This window comes from Sylvia atricapilla, chromosome 21 (genome assembly GCF_009819655.1).
Source record: "Sylvia atricapilla isolate bSylAtr1 chromosome 21, bSylAtr1.pri, whole genome shotgun sequence".
Taxonomy (NCBI): domain Eukaryota; kingdom Metazoa; phylum Chordata; class Aves; order Passeriformes; family Sylviidae; genus Sylvia; species Sylvia atricapilla.
The window spans coordinates 3,641,984-3,651,548 of NC_089160.1; the positions used below are offsets into that span (position 1 = coordinate 3,641,984).

The 9,565-nt window shown below is 58.6% G+C and overlaps 1 protein-coding gene across 2 annotated transcripts; it reads right to left on the bottom strand.

Annotated features, from left to right (window-relative positions):
- Nucleotides 1-2,001: 2,001 nt before the first annotated feature.
- On the bottom strand, nt 2,002-8,949 carry PLP1 (proteolipid protein 1). Of its 2 annotated transcripts, none has more exons than XM_066333954.1 (7): nt 8,812-8,949; nt 6,456-6,642; nt 5,878-6,034; nt 4,825-4,993; nt 4,539-4,612; nt 4,370-4,435; nt 2,002-3,988 (listed from the first exon to the last, which is right to left on the bottom strand). In XM_066333954.1, the coding sequence occupies exons 1-7, from the start codon at nt 8,813-8,815 to the stop codon at nt 3,917-3,919; spliced, it is 729 nt and encodes a 242-aa protein (XP_066190051.1). In that variant the 5' UTR covers nt 8,816-8,949; the 3' UTR covers nt 2,002-3,916. The 2 variants fall into 2 exon arrangements, with proteins under 2 accessions (XP_066190051.1, XP_066190050.1); XM_066333953.1 differs by having other exon boundaries at nt 5,773-6,034.
- Between the last annotated feature and the right edge of the window lie 616 nt (nt 8,950-9,565).

The window sequence follows — 9,565 nt, forward strand, 5'->3', positions numbered from 1 at the left end:
CTGCATCCGACGGCCGCGGGGAGGAGCTGCAGGACCGGGGATGCGCTCCCGGAGGACCGGGGATGCGCTCCCGGAGGACCGGGGATGCGCTCCCGGAGGACCGGGGATGCGCTCCCGGAGGACCGGGGATGCGCTCCCGGAGGACCGGGGATGCGCCGGCGGCCGGGAGCAGCATCAGCCCGGCGGCCCTTCGCCCTTGGGGCTGCCTGAGCCCAAGGCTGGGGACCCGTGGCCATGACCAATACCCCCTGGGTGCCACCATCCCCTGCCCTCTCTTTTCCTCTCCCCAAAGCACACAGGGCCGTCTCCCGGGGCGGCAGGGCACAGGATGGAGGGATGGGAGTCACCTTGTCTTCTTGCCAGCAAGCCAACCCATGGGACTTGCTCCAGGGTCCCTTTCTCTGGTCCAGCCTTTTTGGGAGCCAAGTAAAGCCACATTTTAGCCGCTAGATAAGGGAAAACAGGTGATTGCACTGGGTTGCTGCTTGGAGCTTTCCTGATGGGCCAGTTTACAGAGATGGAGTTTGGGATGATGCAGACCTTATTCCCTGTCTTTTCTCAGCCAGTTGCTGGAGGGCGCTGAGCGCCCAGGAAAGGAGCTGAGAGGGCCGGTCCCATGTCCCCAGGTGGGGTGACAGCGGGGCATGGCCGAGGGCACACCTGATGAGGCTACACGTGTCCTTTGGCCCTCGGACTTGCCCGGCACCCTGGCCTTGCTGGCTGCTCTCACACACCACCTCGCACTCGCTGTCCCCAGCCCTCACCCCGCCCGGGGGGGCACCGGTCTCTGCCAGGGGAAAGAGATGGTGTTTTGTTCCCCAGCTCGCTCCTGCCCAGCGGCTGATTGTGCACACACAGGACCCTTTCAGCATGGGGAGAGGAGGATGATGGCATCTGGGAACGCAGGAACAAAGGGCCCCATTGATGCTGGCTGCAGCCCCATGGGTTTGTCAGCCAGGGCAAGGCCGAGCTGTGCCATTGAGCTGGGGCAGCAGCAGTGCAGGAGCTAAACCTCCCCTGGCCAGGCTGCATGGGCAGCTTTGCTGCCTGTTCAGAGGGAGCCAGGGAAGAGAGGGGGAAGTGGGATTTGGGCTAGAGTCCCGTTTAGGAGGAGTAATGAAGGTCCCACCCTGCTGCTCCTGGGCATGTGGCTGTGCCTGAAATCTGCATTTTTGGACAGATTTATGGGGCTGGGAGCATCTTTCTATGGCCTCACTCCCTGGAGGCCCCTGAGCACAGCTCCTGGGGAGATTCCTGAGAGAAACAACATTTGAATCAATAATTTTTGAGCAGCTGCTGGGGAAAGATGCACCTCAGGGTTTCTGGGGCAGAAAGGCAGCAGCTGATGCCTTCCCACATACCATCACCACGCACACCATTAACTATCCTGCAGCAAATGGCACCACGGGTCCACAGACAGGACATGGAGGGCTCTGTGACAGTCCAGTGTGCCCATGTGCCTGAACAAGATCATCCTGTTCCACACAGGGCTCTCTGCAAGTGAGAGAATCGCCCACTTTGCATGGCTCTGGACATGTTCATCCCACGAATGCTGCCTTAGTGCCAAGCCATCTTGGCTTGAGCTGTCCTGTTGGTTTTGTTGTGGTTTTGTTGTGCTACATGACTAGACACAGCAGAGGCTGTCAGCACGTGGGCCGAGTGTTAAAGGGCAGCAGAACCACCAAACACAAGCAAGCAGCTGCTACAAGACCCCAGCTTTCCTCAGGGTGGCTGGAGGAGAAATAAGAGGTTTTAAGGCCCCTCCCCAGCTGGGAACAATGATTTTGAAGTCAGAGTTATGAACCTCGTGGCTGGAGTGGGCAGAGCCCTGCAGGGGCTGCTGGCCCACACATGGGTCAGCAAGTGCTGCTCCTCTGAGACCTTCTCCTCTGCAGCCTCCCTTTCCCTGGAGAGCCTCTCCTTTTTTTTTTTTTTTTTTTTTTTCTTGTCGAGGGTGGGAGGTGGAAAAGCCAGCACAACAAATGGACAGGCAGATGTATATCTTGTTCAGAATGTTCTTAATTTTAATGTATTTTCTTTAATTTTTATAAAATACATCTTGTAAGATAAGTCTCTAAAAACTTGCTCCTTTTTATTGCTGGTTAACAAGTTGAAATTCTAGATCAGAAACGAGGGAAACACTTTCAGTTGATTAACTCTTTTTGGTTGTGTGTGTGTGTGTATGTGTGTGCGTGTGTAGGGTCTGGGGACAAGGGTGGGAAGGAGGACCTGGTTATTTTTTGTTAAATGGATTTAAAAAACACCCCCAGCAAACCCCCAAGAGAGATAGCATTGATGTGAATTTCCAGATCTTGACTGGTTTCTCCCCACCCTGCCACCCCTCCTGGCATCTCCCCCCTCCCCATCCCGTGTGCGTTGGTAGCCTGGCCAACCTATTTCAGCATTCCCCGTGGCAAGGATCCTTCAAATGCGCTGCTCAGCAGATCTGCTTCCTTATCCTTGCCCCTGCTGAAACCAGCACTTAAAAATATATATAACAATAATACAGACATGAAAAAGAAAAAAGAAATCCATGCAAGATGGAGCTACAGTCTGCCACTGAAAGTAGTTTCTCCAATAAATAAACACAAAGATTAGCATTCAGGAGAGAGGCAGGGAGAGCAAAACAAATCACCAGTTGTCAGGGAGCACTGGAAACAGCACTTCTTCAGGTCTGGCTGGACCCATGCTACCCAGCCAGAGGGCTTTCCTCCAACTGGAGAACAGTCATGGAGGAGAGGTCTCCACCCAACCCCTCACCCCCCTACCCCTCTCCGTGGGAAATAAACTGGCACCAGAAAGGATCTGAATTGCAGAGACAGGCTGTGTTTGCACCCTGCCACCTCCAAACTGCCACCTTTCCTTCCCTCCCCAATTCCTCCATGGGTTTCAAGATGCTGCCAGTCCCTCCCACCCTGACAGGAACAAGACAGCTGTCCTGACTTGCAGGAAAAAAGAAAGTGAGTGGACGTGGGGGACAGAAGGAGGGGCAGTTACACTTGATAAGGGGGAGAAGCGAGCCGGGCTCTCTGGCACAGCAGAGGTTAGAGAAGCAGACGTCACCCCAGAGAAGAGCACCATTGTGAAGGGCACTGGCAGGGCAGGCAAGGCACGCGGTCCCGAGGGTTATCCCCTGCCTACGGAGGGATGGCTCTGGCTTTACGCTCCCAGGGCTTGCTGCAGAGGTGTCCCCTCCTCAGCCGACCCTATTTGCTGCCTCTCTGCTGCCTGGAGGGTAAAGCCAAGAGTTCCCCTTGTATACAGAGACACCAAACTCCTTTAGGCTTTAATAAGGGCAGCTGGGTTAGGGCTTTATCAGCATTGGGATCAGCACTCTCTTCTCCACACTGGGAAGATCCTTGCACTGAACTCCCTTTGCCGTGGCTGCAGCAGGTGATTTAGGTTAAACTCATCTTTCTCTGCTAAGGGAAAAAAAATCCTTCTCTTATTCTCCATCCATGGGTGGTGACAGCAGACAGCTCCAGGAGAGTCTCTAGCAATGGTACCAGGACTGTGCCAACTTCCTTTTCTCTCTAGGCAGCCTTCTGCTACTCATGGAGCAACCTACATGGATTTCTTCCTCCCAGGAGCTCGAAGGCCTTTGCTCATCCCTAGGCAACACTGGGACACTGGAATAAGTCCCTCCTCTTCTCTGGCTGGTTTTGACGGGCTTGACTCTAGAGCGAACCGGTTACGGATGAGCAACAAGAGAAAAGTGCATGAAGAGGCGTCCATTGGTGGGAAGCTCTCCTTCCTGGTCACGCTCAGCACAATGGATGCGAGGGAGGAAGAGGAGGGGAGTCATCAGCGAAGGCAGAGTTAACGCAGGAGACCTGGTGTCAGGTGGCTGCAGTGTTAAAGCCTCGGGGTTAGACAAAAGAAGGGCGTTTGGTCTGGCTGGGCTCCGCCACTGGGGCTAGAACTTGGTGCCTCGGCCCATCAGCCTGAGGACTGCGAAGTTGTAGGTGGCGGCAATGATGAAGGTGACCTGTGGGTAGGAAAAGAGTGAGTGAGGGGGCAGCCCCCAGCCCCACACCCCAACAGAGCAGTGCCCTGCAGAGCCCCACGGCCCCGTCGGGACCCCGCAGTGTCACATCGCTGGTGTAAAGCAAGAGGAGAACTGGGGAAAGGCAGGACACTCAGTGTATTGGCAGCAGGACCTCTCCCTGGCAGTCTCCTAAAGCCTCTCCAGATCCCCTCCTGCAGCCACCTCTACCTTACGGCCTGGATTCACCATCTGCACTTACGTGCCAGAAAATGACACGAGCACAGGCTCTGTCCCATCCATGCCCACCACCTTCGCTGTCCTTTTCCCCCACATCTTTGCCAGGCGGAGAAGAACGGCCGGGCAGGGGGAGCACTGACTCACCAGTGAGACCAGCGTGGCAGCTGCCCCCACGAAGGCTGCGATGAAGAGGTGGAAAGTCATCTGGAACTGTAAGGGAAAAGAAGAGTGAGCTCACGGGGTCCCATGTGCTGTCTGGGGAGGCCAAGGTGTCCCACTGAGGGGCACACACGAGGTGGCAGGAGTTACTCACCTCACTGGTCTTGCAGATGGAGAGCAGGTTGGAGCCACACACTTTGCCAGGGAAAGCATTCCAGGGCAGGACACCTGCGGAGATGTGGGAGCCAGGTGAGCGAGGCATGGCTGACAGCTGACTTCCTTGCTCAGCTGCCTGCAGCCACCCATCACACAACCCCCAGCATCTCAGGACCCTTCAGCACCTGCCCTGCTTTATCCCACCCAACATGCCTGGGCCCTGCCCTCCATCCCCTCTCCACTGACCCGAGCTGTGGCTCCTGGGGGGTGAATCCAGCACTCACCGTACATCCTGGCATCTGCACACAGGGTGCCAATGCTGGCTGAGGTCTTCGTGGGGTTGCCAATGGACTGGCAGGTGGTCCAAGTGTTAAAATAGATGTAGACAGGCACGGCGGAGCAGGCGAACACCAGGAGCCAGATGATGGTCAGGACATAGGTAATGCCCACAAACTGCAAGGGGCAGGACAAACCCGGGCAGGGCCGTGGTTACCAAGTGGTCAAGGACACAGACAGGGGAGCGCGAGGTTCCCCAGGCAGGGGAGGGCGTGGGGCAGGGTGGGGGACTGCGACGCTGCCTGCACCCAGCTCTGCCAGACCCAGTGTGTCCCCAGGCAGGCAGCACAGGACAGCAGCCCAAGCTGGGGGCTCCTGCAGTTCACAGGACCAGTGCCAGTCCCACATTCAGCCTGGCAGTGTGTGTATGGGGGTGACCAGCAGCAGCAGGATGGCTGCCACGTTTAGGAGGGGAGTAACCGTGGCCACGGCCAAGCAGGGTTTGGTCTCTGTGGGAGGGCAGCTGGAAAAGCTGCCTTGTAATATCAACGTGGCTCTCCTGCCCTCCCTCCATGGTGCCACCCCAGCCAGCCCCCGAGGGAACCACAGCCGTGCCCCTCTGCTCCTCCAGGCCACAGGATCCCTTTGCCAGCACTTTGTCGTGGTTCCCAAGCCCAGAGGAGTGGACGACCCCAGGGGTACCATAGAGCTTTGGGCTGCCAGCACCGCAGGGATGCTCTGATTCTCCCCGGCTATGTTTAAACATGAAGCATTTTATCAAACCATTCGGGCTACTTTGGTCCCCAGCAGGGCCTGGGGGAGGACAGCAGGGCTGTGCTTCCCTTTGGAATAATCCCAAAACCCGGACGGCCGCAGCCTCCTGCCCTTTGGCCGAACTGAGCGTGGTGAACCCGCTGGGGCGCGCGAAGGGGTTGCCAAACCCCGGTTAAGATCACCTTGTCAGGATGTCCTAGCCACTTTCCCAAACAATGACACACCCGCTGCCACGAGTGAGCTCGCTGGGGGCCTCGCGCTCCCCTCCCTTTCGGGCCCCCAGTTACCGTTGCGCTGAGGCCCTTGCCGCAGATGGTGGTCCTGTAGTCCCCAAAGATTTGCCGGACGGCGCCGGTGGTGTAGAAGCCTTCGGCCAACAGCAGGGCTCCATAGAGGAAGAAGAAGGCAGCTGTGCCATAGATGAAGTACTGAAAGCCGTGGATGCTGTGGGGGAGAGGAGCGGGCAGGGGCGCTCAGGTGCCGGGGCGGTGCTGGAGAGCTCAGCCCCATGCGTGCCCTTTTCCTCCCCACACTGCCCCGAGGGGACCAAAACAGTGAGAATCCACGTCCAGAGCAAGCTGGGACAAAGGCGTGGTGAGCAAGGCTGCCCTGACTCCCCCACATCCTCCATACCTACCCAGTGCAGAGGTCCAGCTCTACCCAAGACACCTGGCAAGGGTCAGATAAAAACCGGTGTGAAATGAAAACAAGTGGCCGCTTGGACCTGCCATAGAGCCATGGGCAAAGGCACCTTGGGGTGTCCCTGGTGCCTGGGTGAGAGCCTGGCCCTGGCCAGCCCAGCCAGACGCTTCAGCACAGAGCAGGACAAAGCTGCGAGGGGCCCCAGTGCAAGCAGGGTACTTACACATCGATGAGAAACTCATAGTCCTGGTAGTTTTTGGAGAAGTAGGTCTCAATGAGCTGCTCGGTGCCTGTGAGGGCTTCGTGCCCACAGCCACAAAACAGCGCTACCCCAAAGAAGCACAGGCCAGTGGCAACCAAGGAAGCAAAGGGTGCCCCAATGAGACATCTGGCACAGCACTCGAGTAAACCTATGGAGAAAAGAGGTGAGGTGGGACAGGACTGCCAGCACAAGGATTGCTTGGGGCAGCTCAGCAGCAGGAGTGCAGTAGGAGAAAAGTTCCTGGCAGGAGGAGGGAAACAGGATAAAGGAAAACCCCAGAAATGACCCATTGCAGTGCTGTAGAGCCAAACCCAGCAGCTCCCCTGAGAGCTCTCTGAGCAGCTCAGAAGCCCACCCAAGGGTGCCCAGGGATGGTGGCAGTGTGGGGCACGGGGGCTGTGAGGAGCTGAGGTGAGCCAGCCGTGCTGACCCGTGACAAACAGATGGAAATAGAGCGTGATGTAGCGTAATGCCAGTGGGACCTGGCAAACGAGCTGCTAATGGGCTCCCCACTGCCACCACAGCCTAGCTGCAGCCACGCCGGCTGCCTGCAGTTTTATTTTGCCATCGGGGATGGAGGGGAACCCAGCACCTCCACAGAGACAAACCCCAGAGAAGATCTAGCAAGGTGGCCCTGCTTGGGCCAGCGCTGCAGAAGGCAGCACTCTGGACTTCCAGGTGGCACCCTGGGCATTCGTGCCTTGCCTGGCACCCCTCAGGCAGCTCAGGCAGCAGCCGCCCCTTTATGTAGGCAGATGTGCTTGTAGGAAGGAGCCGTGTTAGTTCCACAAATGACAGCACTTGTGTAATAGGTTTAGTCCTCCAGGACCTGTGTGTGGGCAGGGAAAGCAAGGACACGCAGCAGAGTGTTGCTTGCAGTGCCGAAATGCTGGATTTTTTTCAGCAGTGAGGCCATGGGCACCTGCTCCTTCTGCACGTCAGGGCTCTAACATGCAGGAGTGTTGGCTCAGTTTCCCAGTGGCCTGGCTTTGGAGGTGCCCAGCCAGCTGCTCTCCTGCCTGCTTTGGGGGCAGCCAGCCAGGTGAGTTTGCACCCACCAGCATTTGGCTCCAGCTCAGCTGTGACAAGCTGCTGCCCTGGCTGTGTGACACCTGCACACAGGGAAGCTGCTGCCTGCCCCCAAGACAGGGGTTCTGGCACCCCACTGCCCAGGGCACAGTGGCTGCCTGGGCACATCCCATCTGGGCATAGAATTTCTGCCTTGAATGCCAAAAATGCACCCACACCAAACCCACGCTCCCTCCACAAATCCCACAGTGCTTTATCTCCTCCCCAAGAGGACAAGAAAGCCATGGGGTCCTGGCCAGTTCTCCCCTCCCCGCTGGGAGCAAGGTTGCGCAGTGGCACCGAGGACAATGGGGAATTGTCCTGGCACTGCCACCCCAGTGGCTGCCCCATGCCAAGAGCAAACAGGGAACAAAGGCAGCGCTATAGGGGAGTGCTGGGACCCCTCCCTGTTGTTTGCCTTGGACGCAGCAGATCCAGGGGGGGCCTGGTTCATCCTGGCCAGCGCTGCTCCCAACCTCGCCGGGACCCACGGGGACCAAACCTGCTTTTCCTGGCTTTATTTTTGGCCACCTGGGAGATGGCACAGATGTGCCCGCTCTGGGGCAGTGAACAGCTCCATTCCCAGGGGATTACTGCAAGTCCTGGGATGCAGCAGGGCCTGACAGGCTCCCTGCCACAGCTCCTCTGCTTTGGGAAGCTGCAGGGGAAGCCTAGGGAGCGGAGAGGAGGGGAGAAAGAGTCCTTGTGCCACACAATCCTGAGCCTTGTACCCAGGCTCCGCTGCTGCCAGCACCAAACAACGTGCTGCAGACAGGAGGAGGAGGCAGGGGGCCAGCAGCACGAGGCACCCCCAGGAACAGAGCAGCCCCAGTACCCCAGGGGTACACTGGTGAGTGTACTGATACGGTTCTGCTGTTATCAGTAGGGAAACTGAGGCACAAGGTGTGGCTCTGTTTTCCCAAGGCATGAGCTGTGACAGGCTCAGTGCCCTGCCTGGACCTGGGGCTGCCAGGAGCTCTCATCTCTCCAGTCCATGTGGAGAGGGCTCGGTTGGGACAGGCTGTGGGGATGCCATCTGCCCCCACAGACAGCACACGGGGACAGAAAACTGCCTTGGGAAGGAAAACGTCCCCCTCGCCATGTGCCAGCATGGGCACACCGGGGTCACCAGGACCTCACCAGTGCCAGGGGAAAGTTTCAGCGGGCTCTGCTCTGGGATAAGATCCCCAGGTGGGACAAGGACCAGCAACAGCTCCACAGGTGGCCCCCACCCTGCCCTCATACTCACCCATGGTGCTGGACTTGGTCAAGCGCCCCGAGCGCCCGCTCTGCTGCTTCGGTGCTGCGTGTGGAGCCCTCCCCTGCCAGGCGGTCCCACGCCCTGGATCTCCCCCTCTGGGTGCCCGGCCGGCTCTCCAGCAAAGAAAAGGGCTCTCTGAGTGACAGCCACCCCCCTTAAAGGGAGCGGGCCCGCCCTCCCCCGGCCCCCCCAGCACCCCTTGGCTGCCAGCTCCTGGGTGTCAGGGCCTGGGCAGCACTGCCCCATGGCCCCACTCAGTGCTCCTGGGGGAAAAGGCTTTTGCACAAGTGAGACATCAGCCTAGGGGCAGGGGAAGGGCTTGTCCCCCCTCATTGGTGGCTCTGGGGACATCCCCCAGCCCCACCAGGCTGGTCCAAGCTGAGGCAGGGTGGGAGTCTTGGTCCTGTGGGACAGCAGTGGTGTCCCCATGTCACCTCCCTGATTCTGGCATCTGGCAGCAGGGAAGAGGGGCTCCCCATCCCAGGGACCTGCTTTCAGCTTTGGGGGTTCCAAACTGGAGGCTTTCCCCCTTTTGATGGGCACCTTGCAGCCACTCTCCCCAGCCCCATGACCCCCACGGGGTGATGGCATTGCATTCTGGGGGGGACACTCGCGGGTCCCCACGGCCTCAGGGCTGTAGCAGGTGCAGCCTGGTGCCTTGGGTGCCCCATATCCCATGGGTGCCCCACATCCCATGGGTGTCCCAGGCCCCCTGCAGCTGTGGAGGCAGCACAGGGCCAAG